The 17,878-nt window shown below is 38.0% G+C and overlaps 1 protein-coding gene across 5 annotated transcripts in view; it reads left to right on the forward strand.

Annotated features, from left to right (window-relative positions):
• Positions 1-17,878, forward strand: part of THSD7B (thrombospondin type 1 domain containing 7B) — a 512,613-nt gene that overhangs the window by 390,094 nt on the left and 104,641 nt on the right. For all 5 annotated transcript variants that reach the window (XM_051810239.1, XM_051810241.1, XM_051810240.1 and 2 more), the window contains one exon: positions 14,409-14,603. In XM_051810239.1, the coding sequence (XP_051666199.1) occupies positions 14,409-14,603 (195 nt within the window). The remainder of the gene's footprint in view (positions 1-14,408; positions 14,604-17,878) is intronic.

The raw sequence follows: 17,878 nt of genomic DNA on the forward strand, positions 1-17,878 counted from the left end.
ATGAAATGTTTATAAAGGTAATATTTAAGATCTCATAAAATCAAATTGTATTCAGATACAATAACGAAAGTCAGTAATAAAACAGTGGTGAATCAGTCCTAGAGATTATCATGAAGCAAAAGGCTCTATTCAATTTCAGGGGTTTTCTTTAGTGCTAACCATACTATATGTTTTTATGTCTTCTCCACCCAATCTTTGCTCACCCAGTTGCTCATGTTTAGAGCACACACATCCAAATCAAACTGCTGGAGGCATGTGTTTTTTGATGCAATATAATTTAATTATTAGGAAAGTCTTTTAGGATTCACGGTGCTGAGCATTTTTAGGATTTTTGTCCTCGAGGAAACAAGCTATTCTAAAATGAAGCTACTGTTCTTAATTTTCTTCCCCTGTGTCCATCAATCAATTACAGAAAGAAAGTTGATGTATTTAACTTTTATCCTTTTTTTTTTTTTTTAAATAGTTGTCTGCTAAATGATGATTCATCCCAGTATCTTTGTGCAAATCAAAAATAAGCTGATGCTCACTTCTGGCACATCAAGATCAGTTTGCTAGAGCTGGAATTCATTAGGACAGACATTTGAAATAGCCAGCTTATCCTTGATAGCCCTTTCCCTGAAAGGAAAGACACTCCTGGGACTGCAGCTGACCCTCTCAGTGAAGGGTGGTGCAGCTTGGGCCAGTTTTTGAGAAAGTGGGTAGGAGAGGGGACAGTGCCTGATTTTTACCACATTTGCAGGAGGATCCTTTGTTGCCTTTAATGCCTGTTTCTACTTCTGATTTTGCATGGTTGTGCTTCAGCCTTCTGCTAATCCTTAGGAACCTGACCTAATTTTCACCTTGTTTTTTGTTTGAGGGCAGTGTTTGAGGGCTAAGCTTTTGACTGAGCTTAGCTGATCTCTCCTACTCCAGTTTATCTCCACCATGGTTGTGCCCATTCCCTGATAGGAGAACTTTCACTTTTCTCTTTTTTTTCTGAACTGCACCCTTCTTCCATTTTCTTTTCCCTACCAGCCCAGCCTTCCAGGACACCTTAGTTAGCTTTAATGCAGATATGTGAATGTAATAATCTATCTGTCTGTCCCAGCTGTTCTCCATTGTTTCTTCCTTATGGCTTTTGCTCTGTCTGACTAGAGTTTACTCTGTCTCCACCCTGACAGACCAGATTTTACCAGTTGTTCTTTGTAGACTATTGCAGAGATGGAAAAGATGTATAATTTGTAGATAAAATAAAAAATGTCACCTAGCATTTATGTGTTCTTTCAGAAGAGCTGCACCCCTTTTATGTTGCTATTCTAGTCATGTGAATTAATCTGTTAAATATTGGCTACAATGTGGTTTCAATAAAAAATATATGTTATTGTGATAACTGTGTGAACATTTTCAGTCTGATTTTAAGGCTTTGGTGAGTAAGTATATCCTTATTGTGAAACCTTAGTTGTCTAAGCTGAAGTATGATAAGAAGATGATGGAGGAGCTGTCATGACTTGGGAGAGGGATCTGGGTGCCTCACTGGGCACAGCATCACATGGTGTAGGTACATTGGGCAGCTGACTTGTGGGGGACAAAAATCAGGTCTCATTTCTTCATTTCCTTATGTAAGTTACTCTAAAAATAATTGTTTAATACTTGTAGCGGGTGTCTGTTGTTTGCTATTTGTTCAGTGTTTTTGTGGGTGTAGCAGACTTTGTGTTGATAAAGAATAATTTGATTTTTGAAGGTGATTCCATATAACGTGTTTGTTTGAGGTGGTTACTGAAGAGTCCCACTGTCACCATAATGGAAAGTGTATTAAACTTCATTTTAAACATATATGATAGAAAGGTAGATAAGCATTTGAAACATTAGAGTTAAGCATTTCATCTCTTCTTCATAATCTTTACTCATTCTTTATTTTGGAGAGAACTGTCAATCTTGCATCTTTTAACTTAAATGTAACCCATGTACACGCCAGTGTACACTTATTTTTTCTGGAATAATTTTATATGGCAATGTGAAGTGAGCTTCTGTTATATTGGACAATGTAGAATCCAAGAATCTGTGCAAAGCACCATATGATTCTCAGGGGGTTTTATTTTGTGTTTATCGTATTGGAAAAGATTGTTGTCTCATCAAGACTTCTCATTTATTGATAGCAGACACATCAGTATTGGCAGCTCATCTTTTTTTTCCCTTTTTATTAGAAAAACCTTACTGCATTTATTGAGTAGAGAAAAAAATAATATTTTCTTTTTTATATGGGTACACAATTCTCATCACAGGAGATAACACTGTGGTTTGGGATAGTTTTTTTAAGCTTCACTGTGTTTTTACAGTTGTATGATTACCTAGACCAGTGGGTTAATAGTTAAAATAACCATTTTATGCATTTCTTTATTATTTTCAAAAACTAGAGAACACCTTTTTTTTTAAAATCTTGTTGTAACTGGTAACTTTACCAATAGTACTTTTCAATACTTTCTTCATTACCTTTTGAAAAAGTCCAATTTTGTGTATGTTGTTAACCAGACACCTTCAGTATATGGTATTTAATTTAATATTATTTTGGTACTTTTGATCCTTACATGGAAGGCTTTGAAGATGTCTTTGGCTCACACACCTAATGCTTTATGAGGCAAACAAATATGTAATGCAAGCTTTGTAGTCAGTGTGCTATGTAATGACCTAGTCATAATTTTTGAGTTGACGGTCAGCACATATTAAATCAGATCATCTGTTTGAAACAGTTGTATTTCTTAAGCTGCATTTGACAGTTCATAATCTTATCTGTGAGAATTCCTTTCTTCCTTCATCCTGCCTCAAAAACAATATCCATGCAATTGAACTTTTGGTAGAAGTCAAGGTCACAGCTTTGGAATAAAGTTATATAAGGGAATTGCCTGTCTTTGTGTTGAAAAGGTGAGTAAATCAGAAGTGCTGATATGGTGATCTAAATCTACAGTGTGTTCTTTTGCATTTTATAGAAACAAAATGATAAGAAGTTTTCTTGACTTTTAAAAACTGTTCTTAGTGAGACTTTCTTGAGAAAGTATCTTAACCTATATGGATTTAACTGCACTTAAAAAAAAATTTAAAAAAAATCAGGAATGGCAGTAAATTATAACATCCATCCATCTATCTATCTATCTATCTATCTATCTATCTATCTATCTATCTATCTATCTATCTGTCTATCTATCTATCTATCTATCTATCTATCTATAGATGCCAGATCACACAACTTTCAGAAATGACAGGAGTTAGGAGCCCGAGGACCTTCCTAAGGAAAGAGGTGTGCTTGGAGTTGAGTGAGGGGCTGCTGGACACTCCCAGCCTCTCAGGCTACAATTCTCCTTCAGATTCTTTGTTCTTTTTCTATGTTTCATCCTTTTCACTGCTGGGTCATTTTGAACTGTGGGCAAAATTATTTTCAAACATGGCTCTTGTTCAATTCCCTCTTACCCCATTTTTTTTTAATACACATCAATGAGATCTGCTGATGTTAGGTGAAGAGCCAGTAAAATAAAAATCAAAGTTGCTTCCAAGGATCCTCTTCTTCCTTATTCGTTGATTCAAACTTTCCAGCTTAATCAATATCTCCTTTATTCCTTGTTCCAGTCACCTTATAGGCCTGAGTGAAGGCAGTGGTTTTCATAGCTTCTAGTAGGTTGTTGCTAAATTGTTCATTAAGTGAAGAACTGACATATTACACACACCGTCCCCAAACTTCCTCATTAGTGTGACCCTGATCTACTGAACAGTAGCGTTACCTTCAGGGGTTTTTTCTTTGGGGGGCTGTGGAGAAATATAATAAATTACCTTTTTTTTTCTTCTGAACTGAATTATGCATTATTCTGAGTAAGTGAAAACCATGGATGAAATACTGGCATTTAATAATGTAATGCCAGAACCTCCTGGCATAAAGTTTCATAGCTAGGCCAATATTTAAGCTGTTGAGCAACATTATTGCTCTACTAAACCTCCTCACTTCGCCTGTCTCTCTGCAAGACCTACTATTGCCTCAGGCTGTAAATGGAAGATGAGGTTTTATTAGAAGTCTCCTGGATTAGGTACACAGGAACCACACTGGCTGACACTGGCTTTGATATATATGAGCAAAAGTTTATATAGTCATTTTTGCTGTTTCTATTCTAAAAGTTAATTAACTTGATAAGATATAACCCTGGAGTGTGGGCCTTCAAATAGGACAAGACAGAGTTTTAAAGAGAAATTGAGACAAAGGTCTGATGCGACAAATGATCTTGGAAAGGCAAAATACCAGTGCAGTAGCTCAGGGAACCTCCCAGTTCTGTAGAGCTGTACAGTCTGAATTTATTTGGCCCTACCATGTCAAACTTGCTCATAGACACAAATTGCTATGGGTTCTTGCTATGCTGTATTTACACTTTGATTATAGCAACAGCAAGACTTAGTCTCCCAAGTACAGCACATTTGTATGAAAAGTTCCCTTTCCTTTGGGCTTCTGATGAATTAAAAAGCTGCTATTTACTGTTTCTTTGAAATACACACTTAAAATTCCAAATATCAGTTCTCGCCTCTGAAAAGGGAATGTGATGTGAATCTTGATGAATCTTCAAAGTATTGAGTTGGTTCTGCATTGAATTTTATTTCCAAATAACTTATTCTAAAATGAGAGAATTACCACTTTGGGAAATTTTGGAAGTCCCTCTGGTTATGTCTCTTGGTTTTAAGGGACATGGTAGTGCTGGGCATAATTGAACATAGACTTTGTTCCCTCTTCAGGGAAGAAAGGGTCAGATGTTCCTCTGGGCTTCGTGTCACTGAGGCAGCCTCAGGTCTGAGTTACTGATGTGCTCCTTAATGATGCCCTCCATGGCTGGGTCCTGCCTCTCCAGAGGTGAGCAAGGCTCCTGATGCTCTGTGTGAACACTGAGGACTTCCCAGGGGTGTGGGGGATGTTTCTGCCTTTACAGGAGGAGGAAGCTGCTGGTAAATGAGCCAGGAGAGGCATGTGAACTAAATGATGGGTCCACTGTTGCTGCACTGGCAGAGTATGAACAGCCACCTCCATTTCTATGAAATTTTATTCCAAGTTAATTTCCAAAGATGACCTTCCCCTGCTTTAAGTGCTCCTCAATTTAAACCTTTGATGTTGTAATGACAGTTGGCAGAAACCTTCTGCATCCAGAAAGATTCACACACGGAGCAATTTTATGGGAGAAACGACTCTGAGCTCCAGCAAAGATGAACAAAACTTCACAGGTGAAAAGAGGGTATAAGATGAGAATCAAACTGATAATTTTATTATAGCCAAGATTAAAATGGTTTTTACTGGAAAGACTGTAATAAAAGGAAATGTAATGTAGTGTCCTAGCCAGCTCTACCCTGGGGTTGGCTAGAATGAAGCACATGAAGATTAGCTAAAAATACTAACAATATTCCAGTGGGGTGGAAAGCATTTCTAGGTCTGATGCAATTTAGTTTCTGTTGTATTAATTTGTTTTTATTGCACTGGATTGCTTTTTTCAGTTAAATAAATCATAAATTATGTGATCTGAACCAATGGTAAAGAAACCACAAAAAAGAATTTTTTGTGTCCAAATATTGTATCTGTTATAGATGAATGATCCTATTGTGATCAGTCAGTGTTTGGATTGTGTAATTGCTTTAGAAACAAATGTTTGCAAACAAATGCTTCGTTCATAGAAGAATCATTAAAAAGAAAGTGTAATAGGATCTGTTTTCCTATTGAAATAAATGTGAGTTTTCCCATTGTTTCAGCAGGAATGCAATCTGCTTTATAAACCCCCCTCAATTATAACAATTTAGTGCAAACTTAAGATAAGTAGCAGCAGCTAAATAAGAAATGTTTCTTTTTTTTCTGCCTGTAAGAAAGGAAAAGAAGATCACTGTATGGAAAACATAACATCCTGTAAGATATCCACCTTTGCATCTTCTCTGATCTTCTGCTTTATTTTTAAGAGACTAGAAAGAGAAAGCAAATAGTCCCTTGAGATCTGCTAGCTTCAAAAGGAGAGTAAAAAGGAACATACTAGCAGTGAGAACGGTCTGAACAGCAAATCCAAGGAAAGATGGGTGTAATTATTTTTATTATTCTGGAGAGGTAAATCTATTGGATCTGCTTCACTGACACACAAAAAAAGTTCATTTAGCATGACCCAGGGGAAATACCACTTCTTATACTTATGGGAATCAGTGTCTTTTCTATGCTCAGTTTAGAAATATACCCTTCACTGTCTTGGACTGATAGTCTCTTTTGGCAAATTTGGATGTCTTTTTTTGGGTTTGTTTGTCTTTTTTTTTTTTTTTCCCTCCAAAGAAAGGATGCCCTGAGGTGGGGTTTCTGTAAAACACTTTTTCCCTGCACAGTAGGAATATTTAGGAAGAAGTATAAAAAGCCTTTCTGGGTGTATAATTTATACATTATGTGTACATGTATGGAACTCCCACGCATCAGAGTGTGACTTTGCTCTTACTGGGATTCCAATCTGCCTACCTAGTTTTCCCACTGGGTAAATCTCCTGAAAGGCCTCAAACATTTAATTTTTCAGGGTTGTGGGTGGGAAATTTTTCACAATCTCTTTCTGCCTCTCTCACCTTTAATCTCAGTACAGTGTCTTTATTGTACTTCGACAATGCTGACCCTTCAATCTCAAGTCCAGCATCTTTATTTTCTCTCATGAGGTGGACAATATTATATGATGGCTGAAAGATACTTAATTTAGATAACATGAATTATTTGAGCATGTATTTCTGTTAGCTTCAGTCAAAGTAATTTTAGTTGTTTTATCAGTTTTAGGCTGGAGATGAGTAGCCAGACTTCAGACCTCAAAGCATTTAGTATTCTTATCTGTTCTTTAGAAAAGTGATACTTGAAGTGAAAAGTTTTATGCAGGACCATATCTGCAAAATCCATTGGTACTTAAGGAAACTTTGAGAGCAGTTTCTGCAAGAGGAATATAGATGAGGATGAGTTGAAAAGTTGTTGAAGGGCCGATGTATGTCTGCAGTGCTGGTCCCTGAGAAGGGGTCAAGGGCAGTGATTTTTGAATACCAAAATGAGAAGAACCAGAGCTGGGGATTGGGGAGCTGAGGTGAAAGGGTAAATTCAGATCTGTAGGTGTTGCCTTGGACTACAGTGTTTTAAATATACTCTTGGGGCAGTTGTGAATATCTTGGTATGTTAGTGTTATGTTCTGGATTTAGTACCTGTGCTTTACTGTAAAGGGAGAGATGGAGTAAACTGGCAGGGCAAGATTCCACATGTATTCTCCTAACCCCACATAAACCAATGTTTTGAATGCCTAATTACCTGAAAGTTGATACAAGTGGATAATTTTGAATTTTATCAAAACCAATGCCAAAAAAATTCAGACTGAAACGGACAAGTTTACAGAGCTGTCTTCTGAGACTTCCCAAGGCTGGGGTTTGCCATGGGAGTCAGCTGCAGTGTTGAACTCTCTGCTGCCATTGTGAGAGATGACCTTGGGGTGCTACCAGAAGCTGGACCTGGCTGGAATAAAACAGGTTACATGAGATTCTAAGTTCATCCAGCTGCCACTAAAAACCATGTTCAGGGAATGTATAACTGAGGAAGAGCTTTCAAAAGAAAGTCAGTGCTTGTTAAATCAGTGATTTTCCAACTTGAGTTACTAGAAGTACTGTAAATGTTGTTTTTCTTTTCCATTTCCTCTCTCTTGTGTTGTGTGGCATGCTTCATTCTCTGTATTTACTGTCATCTCAATGTGTGTATTTATAGCAGGATATCTTAGTTTTATTTTCAAGTGTGCAATAAATAATTTATCTTAAATATAACTTGATGATAGAAGCTACAAAGAAATCGAACTCGAGTAATTTTAGTAATTGTGGGCCACAGAAAGAGGAAAAATATAAGCATATTTTTGTATTTTATGTTCTCTGAAAGGAGCATAATTTCTATCATTAATCATCTTATGCACTTCCATTGATTTTCTTTTTAATAGAAAATGAAAGTAAAGCCATTCAAAACCTATGATAATGTTAGGAAAAAAAGGGAAAAATTGTGAAAGATTCTATAGACTGATTGCACAATGTAAAAGCACTCAGATTGCAGTTATTCTCTGGCCAGAGTAAATTTGAAACATTAAAAACTCATATTGTTTCGTCTTTCTGGCCAGGCAGAGTGTGAACCCCTTAGAATAAGAAAACCCTTGTATGAAAACAATGCTCAACATTAATGTATCAATCCTGTATTCTGCATTCACTGTGTGGGTGTGAGGAGGAATGGGTTTTACAGCAATGTATTTTTCTCCTGCTTCTCCTCAAACAGTGTTTCAGTTCACAGATGAGGAAGATTAAAACATTAAGTCACACAGCTTGGCAAAACTGCCATGTGCAGCTCAGCTCTTGCAGCAGTTCTAGTCCTGTATTCCAAACCAAATGATCGGTCACCTCATCCATAAGTATCAAAGAAAAGTTGCACTTTAAGGAGTTATTTTAGATGGAACAGAGAGAAGTGAGTCCAGCTGAAGGCATTAAGTGGCAGAGGCTGCACTGGAGGTGGTCCCCAGAGACCTGTAGCTGGGACTGCTTCTGAGGCTGCTGTGCCTACATTCAACTTTTTTTTCCCCATGTCCCTGTCTTATTGTGGAAAGGCTGTGGGGAAAAACTAACCTAAAGAGCAGCTAAAACATGGACCTTTAACTTGAGAAGGATCTTCAGTTGTGCATGCTTTTTTTCCTTCACTTCTATCCCAGACTTCTGCCCTTTTCCCTGTTACAATTTCTTCTCCATGCTAATGCTCTGCACTTAACTTTTCTGCCCATTTCTCTTGCCCTTTTTCATGCAAATCATTTCAGTTGCTTTCCTTTATCTATTCAGCTGGTATTTACCATCTTTATTGCATCCCAACCTCATCTTGGGCTCCTCTTGTTTGTTTATAGAGCAGGTTGGTGGGGATCTGTGTTTATTCAGTGCTCTGTTTGCTTGGTGGCATTTGTTAGCCCTTTAGCACTACTGTCAATATCATTAATAATTACAAAATGCAAAACTGGTGACCTCGGAGGCAGTTTTCCTCATGCATAACTAGTTGTTCCAGCTCTTTCTCAGCTATTTTTACTAGATTTGTGTCTATGATGTCCTTCCTGCAATAATTTGTTCTTTTCTTCAGATTTACTTTCAACGTTTATCTTATGGTTTGCTCCTGTAAGTCCAGACATCGGACACATTTCCGTGCAGTGAGTGCTGCTGCATCCAAGGGCTGGAGTTGAGTGTATATTTATGTCCTTATAGACTCAGGGCCTTAGACTTAAACCTGAGTCTCAGCAGAGCCTTTATGTTACGTGTTCTATTATGTCTGCTTTTGGTCTCCTATAGTTAGGGTTGTGTTAACACACCAAGAAAAACCTAAATGTGCCACCTGGGATTTTGAAGCAACTCATTGTAACTGTAAAGGAGTGTCAATATAGAAAATAAATGAGGTCACTCTGAGTTATGAGACTATTCTTATAGTCAGCAAGTCTGGACTCTTAAATTATTTCCTTTTTTTTGAACGTATTACCCCTTAACTTCTTTTCCACTTATAGTTAGTAATATGTGTAAGAAATTATATGTTATTATATTGGGATACCTAGAATAATTATGCAACACAAAGTGAGATTTATTCTGAACAATGAGAAGGAAAAAAAGCTATATTAAAATAATTTCTTTAACTTTACGTGCTGGCTTTGATTTGTCACACATACTTGGAATTTGAAGCCAGGGAAGATTGTTACCTTGTTGTGCCTACAGCTCTTGAATGTTAGAGCTCTTGTCTAACCTCATAGCTCATCCTGTTTGTCCTGTACTAATTACAGCCATTTGATTTGCACTACTGCATAGCTTTAGTTTCTTTGGCCTTCCCAGAATTATCAGTCATTGTTTTCTGATGTTCTAATGACATTTAATTCCAGAGTTTTGAAAACACTAATTTAGTTTTCACAAATTGAAAGTGCCACAGTACAACATAATTTTACTGCTTCGCATTTGATACTCTCACTCTTTAGCATTTTTACCCTTTGGAATCTGTTGAAATGCATTTTTAAAGGAGAATTGATTATAACTTTGGTGAATGAATATGATTGCAGCGGCTGTCTGTAATTGGATTTTTACTTAAGAGGAACTATATTTATGTTATCTTTCCTTATTGGATGCAACGCTGTGCCTATAATGTTTCATTTTCAATACACTTCTTTTTGCCAGGACCATCTCTAGTGCTCTTCTAAGTCAGGCCTGTGCACCTGAGGGCACCTGAGTTATCCCAGTTTGATGCTGACATTCCTCTTTGGTGATGATGGAAGGAAGGATGCCTTCAGCACCTCTGCAATTTGACAGCGTACAAACATTTGATTTCACCATCTAAAAGTTTATAGAACAAGTGTCTGCTATTTACTTTCAATTTGAGAGAAATGTAGTTAAAGAATATAGCTTCCATATGCTTCTGTGTGCCATATGCCGAGGTGCTGGGATACAGACATGCTCTTGTGGGTGGAAATATAAAGCCAGAAGACAGAGACTGTCACACTGAATATCCTGTTACCAGTCCTTGTTCAGTCTCCCAACAGGACCCTGTAGCAGCAGAAAGGGAAACTTCCTCCCCAAGCTGTACATTTAACACTTGACTGATGCCTTGAAGCAAAGCAGTTGCATCTGCAGTGTTTTCATTGCTCATATTAATTGCTGAGTTAGGTTGGCACCTTCACAGATGTATCCACATGGTCTGTTAAACAATTCCAGCCCTTCCCTGCAAAAAAGTTATTTTCTTTTAGCCTCTTAAACCTGCCTGCCTTTCAATTTAATTCATGATCTTGTGTTTATCATTCCAAGAGAAGGTGTACTTTTTTTAAATTATTTTTATGCCAGCAGTTCTTTTTATATCAACAGAACTGCATCAAAATGTCATCTCACAGTTTGGCCCCAAGTGTTTAATTCCAGTTTGGTGGTGTTGATTGGTGGTAATAAAAAAGAACAGGAGGAGTTGAAAAGGAAATCCTACATTTCCCCACTTTGTGGGAATCAATATTATAATTTGAAAGCCTTTATCTGGCAGTGTCCTGTTATTAGCTGTTTTATTCATATGTTTGTGTCCATTTTAAATGCTGCAGAGATGGTAGAAATCACACATTATGTCTAGGAGGGATTTATTACTCTGATTTTTTTTTTTTCTCAGTGCACAGGGCTGCAAATGGACTGCATTTACTCTCCAGTGGTATCCCCCTTAAAAAAACAAAACAGATGTTGACATAGCAGAAATGGCTTTGCGGTATGAGTTTATTTAAAACCATTGTGACAGAACTGAGGATTAAGGGGAAATATTTTTTATGCAACATAAACCACATATGAGCCAAACCAATCAGTAGTTCGAAACCACTGAGGATAAATAATTTTACTTTCCTGGAGGTTCACTGAAAACAAATTTCTCTCATTCTCTTTCCAGAAGTGCCTGTATATGAAAATATTTTTCTCTTTGAAGTTAAAGCTAACTAAATTGGGAAGTAAGTTTGCAGCAGGCAGAAACGAGGGGAATAGTTCCCAACTGAACCACTGGAATGGCCCCGTCATCTCTGCTGCTTCCTGCCTGCCCCTTCTCAATCCATTAAAATGCCCTAAATGGGCTTTTGTTTTATTATTTAATTTATTTTAGCAGTTCGTGCTGCTCACCTCAAGCGTGGTTGTAAGCATGTAGCAGAAATACTGCTATTGCTTATGAGTGACATGCTGCAAAGATCAGGCCCATTAAGCTCATGCTTTTGAACATAATTCAGTTTAGACTGAAGAAGTCATGCCCTGGCATAGTTTCAAAGACGTTTGCAGGCTCTTGGGTGCAAATGAATTGCCTCCTAATATAACTGAAATGCCCTGTGCTGCTTCTGAGGAGGTGTGGGGTGTGTAAGGGTACCAGATGCTTGTGGCTGGCATTTAATGGTGTTCTGTGAAATGAGGAGTGCCTGCTCTCCCCACAAAGTGACATGGAATGCAGGTCAGGTCGCCACAAAGGTCCCCACCAGCTCTGTAATAACACTGATGGCCTTGGGAAGTGCAGAAGTTCAGGAGTGTGGGAAGCAAGTGAAGTGTTTGCTCTCCAGAACCAGTATTTTAGGCATCAGGAAAAGTTTTTTGGATTCCTTACTCTCTGGCTGCTGCCTTCTTGCTGGCACAGAGGCTTTTGTTGCTCTGTTGGGAATGACTGGATGGAGTTACATGATCTGCACTTAAAAAAAATTCCTTAAGTAGAGAAGAAAAGCCATTCTTTATTTTCAACCACCTGCCCATCCCTAATCACATCACAGGAGATCCTCCTTTAGGTCTTATGTCTCTTACTAGACTATCCATTATATTTTCTTTTCAACTCTTTCTTGTCTCCATGCTTATACATCTATAATGCACTATATTATTTGCTGTTTTCATTCAACTTTGCTCTACCCATGTGTCTATTGTCACCAATTTCTTTAAGCTCTGTGATCTCTGGCAAAGATTTGCCCTGATCCTATATGTCCTGATATATCCATCTATTTTAGCATCCAAATAGGCTCAGCGAACTCAGTGAATTATTTGTATGCTGAAAACCATGATAAATAATTTTTTTATTTGTTATGCAACCACAAGTCTGGCTGCATGGGGTTGGCAGTGCAGGGTGATGTTCATGTCCCTGCCAACAGCTGCAGAGATGCTGAGAAGATGGTTTGCATATCCTTGGCCAGGCTTCACGTGGACATGTCTGTTTTGCCAAATCTATGGTGTCCTTGCTGAAGGTAATGAGGCTACACAGACCTTGGGCATCAGAGTCTCTTACTTGTTTAACCTTCCTGAAGAGGGCAATTACACCACGTCCCCGTACAGAGCCCTGACCTCTGTCCTTGCCCTCCTGTAATTGAGAAGGGGAACAGCTCCAAGTCTGACTGCCGGAGTTGGGAGCTAGGAAGGGTCACGGGATTGAAAGTGAAAGGCAAGGATCAGCAGTTTAGAGGTAGTTATTAATATGCTGATTTGCTGTCAGTTGAGTCTAAAGAGACTTTTAACAATTGCTTGCCTTTTGCATGCTCTTCAAAATGCTGATTTTTTTTCCACAGAAATCTAATTACATTTTAATAGGCTGGTTTTTTATTTCCAGATGGTTGCCAACCCACCCCTTGCTCCCATACAGTACTGTAGTTAAAACCCCAAAATCATGTGTATTCATTGCAGAGTTACACCCCAGTAAGTCCTTTAACTGCAAGAAAACAGAGTTCTTTTTCCCTTTCTCTTCATGCACTCATAGTCACATTAAGTGCTGGCAACAAGGAAAACTATATGCAGCCTCAGAAACCTGAATTATTTAGCAATCGTCATAAAGTAATATCACAGGTTGTTAAAGTTAAATATTAAAATCTGGATTAAATAATTTCATCTTCAGTGCCTTTATGATACAAAGTGTGGACTTGCCTGAAATCAGAGAGCCCGACGTGACTAAAGTATTGTGGCTGAATTCAGTTCCTTACTCTGTCCCTGAGTTCATTACTTTAATCAAGTCATGACCTTCCTTTGCTTTGTTCAACCTACACTGTAGGGTATAAATAGCCTATAATCTTGGAGATTTTGTGGGAGCTAATTATTATTAATGAAATTAATAATAATTCCATGATGTGCAGGCTATTTTTATTTATTATGATTACTTGTTATAAATTCACTGAAACTTTAGCAACTTTTGTCCTAGGCTTCCTTTGACTCAAATTTATGCATTAAATACTTTTTTTTCTCCGTCATGGCTATATCCACGCTGAAAAATTAATCATTACAGTCACAAAAAGGACAATGGACAGAGAATGGGAGAGTGGAAGAGGTAGCACAATATTTAGGGAGCTCATTTTGGAAAGGCCAGACCTTGTATTTACACCTTGCTGCAAGAAGCATTTAGCTGTAGCTTCTGCTGCTCAGTCATTCCTTTAAGCTGAAATATAGAAAAGATGACAGTTTTAGAGAAGGAAGCTTTCTTTTATAGTTTTTAAATATTTTTTTCTTACTTTGAAGCGGTTTCAGTTCCATGAGTAGCATGTCCATCAGAGCTTGTGAATCCTGGCCTCAACCAAATATGTTTTCTGGCACATAACCACAGTATTACATGTTTTGTTGCTTGGTCGTACAATGTGTCATTGGTTAAACTGTTGCCACAACCCTTAAAATGACCGCCTCCTTGAAAATACTGAATTTATATCACCATTCTAATAACACACAGCTCAAATAAGAAAGTGTCTTTATGGTTTTGTGGAGCTCCTAGCACATCTTTGAGTCACCTGTGAATAATGACTACAAACAAATCAGCTTTATTGTGTTAATCCAGGAGAGGGAATCTCACACAGAACACAGGGACTGACTGCACAGGGTATGATACAATATATACAAGAACCTAAAGATATCTGTGCCTTTCCTTTCAGCTGTCACGTGCCTGTCGGAGCAGGATGGCCCTGCCGATGTCGGTGACTGTGTGCGGTGGGCAGGAGCGATGCCATCCCCTGTCCAGGAGTGCCTCATTCCCTGCAAAGATGACTGCACGTTTACCCCCTGGTCCAAATTTACAGCCTGCTCATCTGACTGTGAAACAACTAGAAGCAGGAGACGGTCGCTCACAGGTGATATATTTTATAATGTTTATCCGATGGTGATACTTGTGATTAATGCTGTCAGGTGTTGTTGGACTGATGGTGGGGTTGTGGGAAAACCCAGAGTAGTTATCACCCTTAATTGATTTTTGATAGTGGTCATTGCCTGCCTTATGCACATGCATTTTGGTATGGGAATAATGCAGGAAAACTCACTGATGGAAAGCTGTTTTAGACATAAACCAAATGAAACAGTGACCACTCTTTGTGCAATTGTGACCTGTTAATCTGGGAAACATGCAGCAAACACCTATACAAGAGTACAAATCAGTGTCATTTTCTGTTTAAGACTGTTGAAATCTGAAGGAGGTTTAAAACTGGCTGTTTTGTACTCAGCAGTATTCCATAGTTCAACAGGGCAAATTAATACCATGAGTAAAGAAAAAACAGTACCATTTAGAACAGTTTTGTTCAAAATTTTCTATGTATTCATTATACTCACCAGTTCAAACCATTTCATGGAGCAGTCTCCCATACTTGCTGTCGTGCTTTGTTATTATGTTATTTGAATGCTGACCAAACTGAAAAGCTTTAAAACTCCTTAACATTAATAGCTTGGAACTGCTTGTTTTGCTGAGAGTCGTCTTCCCCCACGTATATTGTTAAATCAAATGAAAACGAATTATAATGTTCTGAGGTTTACAAGAAATTTGGCTGTTATTGTTACCCTCAACACTCACACCTTTTCATGTTTCTCTGTTGTGTTTGAGAGCTATGGTGTAGCTGGCTTGAGTTTGCTCCGTTAATAGAGGTGAAACTTCACAGATTTCTACTCTGGAGTGGAATGTTAACGTTGCTGTAAGAATATCTGCTGGGATAAAGCCTTGGAAACCGAGTGGCAGCAAAATATGGTGGCCACCACTGCTCCTTTTTCTATACTCCCCTTATCCTTGCCTGCATGGATGTCTTGTTATTTGGTGTGTTACTGCTGGAGTGTTCCAAGTTTTTAGTACCTAACAATTACAGCATACATATATAATGGCTTCAAGCTGCCATTCTTCAGTGTGGCTCATTAAAGGATAAAGATTTCTCTTTTACATAAAAACCAGTATTATATAATGCTCTGTTGTTTCTGGCAAAGAGTGTATTCTAAAATGTTCTCTATGTCAATGCCTGTATGTTTGTAGTAGGAGAAGTCTTTGATCCCTGGCAGAATAATAGGTGCCTGATGTAATAGAAAATATTTAAGTGGATACTTACTTCCAGGTAGTTTTAAATCTGAATTTGATTTATGAACATCTGTGCAAGTTACAAAGCAGTATGATCTTGTCTATTCCCTTCCTTACTCTGTTCTCTTTCAGACATAGATTTGTTCAAGTAAGTGGACCAAAAATGGTTTCTAGTACTCAGGTTTTCTTACTCATCTCCTCACCTTCACTGTACTTGTGCCCAAACACCGCCAGTCTATCCCCAAACAGCCTTGCTGGATTCCATTTCTCCTGCTGGGATGGAGCTTGTGGTCTCAGCCTGTGCCCAGCAAAGGTGTCCTGAAAAGGGAGTGGTGAACATGCGCTGGGTGTCCAGGGTGGGGACAGCACAACACCCCAGAAAACAGCAAGGGAGGACAAAATCCGGCGTCGGGGTTGGTTTGGCCACGTTTCAGAAGGGAAAGTTGATGAGATTAGTGCTGACTTGTATTTGCATAAAACCTTTGTGAAAATTGGAGGTAGCCAAAAGTCTTGAAAAGGTGCGATCCACACGAAATCTGTCCAAAGATTTAAGGAAAGTGCTATTTTAGGAAGTGTTTTGTGATGTTAGAAGAGTCCTTTATTCATTTGCATTTCACCTCTCTAAGCATGCATGAATTGTACCTCTTGTTCATCACTGTGTGTGTCTATGCTCAAGTGAATGCTTTGGCTTCATTATGAGAGTTCATTAACAGTGTCATTTAGTGGGAATCTGCTAATTGTTCGCTAAGTATTTGCTTGCCCTCCACTCAGTTTTTAATAGTATTGCTCATTTTACCTTGTAAGTCATCATCGACTGTACATATAAAATTAGTCATTACTTAAGAAGTGAAAGACTTATTACAGAACATATCGAAATTCAAAGTCATTATGATGAAAACACGTTTTTTAGGTGAGTCTTCAGGTAATTAATACAGTTAATTCACTGTATTGTGGGTACAAAGCATTTTCTGTATTTTTAATGTTTCCCGTAATTTTTACGTACAGTATGCACTACCTGATAATACTTAATGTATATAATGTTTGTTAGTGTTCAGAAATGTGATTTAAAAAAAGAAAATACTATCTAATTGAAGAGTTTCTGTCCTCAAAAATTTTGGAGATGGTATTTTTAAGAGTAATTTTTAAAGCAGCCTGTGAAGATGATAAAAATGTCACCACCAATCATTCTAAAACTATTTCTTTGTGAGGAGTATGAGATCAGTGTCACTTTTGCCCTCAAGTTAGGGCTTTCATAGCAACTTCTTTAGAGGGAAGATTTCAGCAAAGCAGGTGGTAGGGTAAGTTGGAAAAGAAGAGTCATATAAGTGTGAGATTATTAACATCCTTACCTGAGTCTGATGTGCTTCGTGCCATGATGACAAAACAATGGCAAATCCCGAATTCCCATGTTTACTTATATAATGGAGAACATACAACTGCACATATAGGCTGAGTTTGTGGCCCCTGTCAGCTCATCAAACATAAAATGCTGGAGATGCCACTAGAGAGCTCCCAATCTATTTAAAGCCTTTTAAAAGACTTTTTTTGAAGTCTGAGGAGTTGTACCTGAATTTGCTCATAAATACCTACATAAAAATGTACACCTATATTTATGTAAAAAACCATAAAGATACTGGCACTGTTTGGTTTCTTTGTGTTTAGTATCCCTCTGTGCTGGCAAATTTTACATTCTGCAGAACTCTGGCAGTACAGTTTTAAAAGAGCTGGGGCTTGAAGGACAGTGATATGAAGGGTCTGCAGCCGTGGCCTTTACTTTGGAGGTACATATTTGTATGCAAATGGGTACTGATGAGACCCAGCTTGTGTGTGGTGAAATTACTCTTGGTTCCAGACTATAAAGAGGGTTGTTGGGTTATATAACTTTTTTTTGTTTGTTTTTACTATCTTATTTGTGTGCAGTATCAAAGAGAAAACATTTCTTTTGGGATCAAAGCTTTAAAAAACCTTCTGCAGAAGTGTTTTTAGCACGTCCAAGATCCCTGAGGAACATTTTGAGGGTGGGATACAGATGCAGTTTGTTACTGAAGATGAACTCTCCCTTCTGTGCAGATGCCA

This window comes from Manacus candei, unplaced genomic scaffold (genome assembly GCF_025592945.1).
Source record: "Manacus candei isolate 608988 ecotype Guabito, Panama unplaced genomic scaffold, ASM2559294v1 h1tg000077l, whole genome shotgun sequence".
Classification (NCBI taxonomy): Eukaryota; Metazoa; Chordata; class Aves; order Passeriformes; family Pipridae; genus Manacus; species Manacus candei.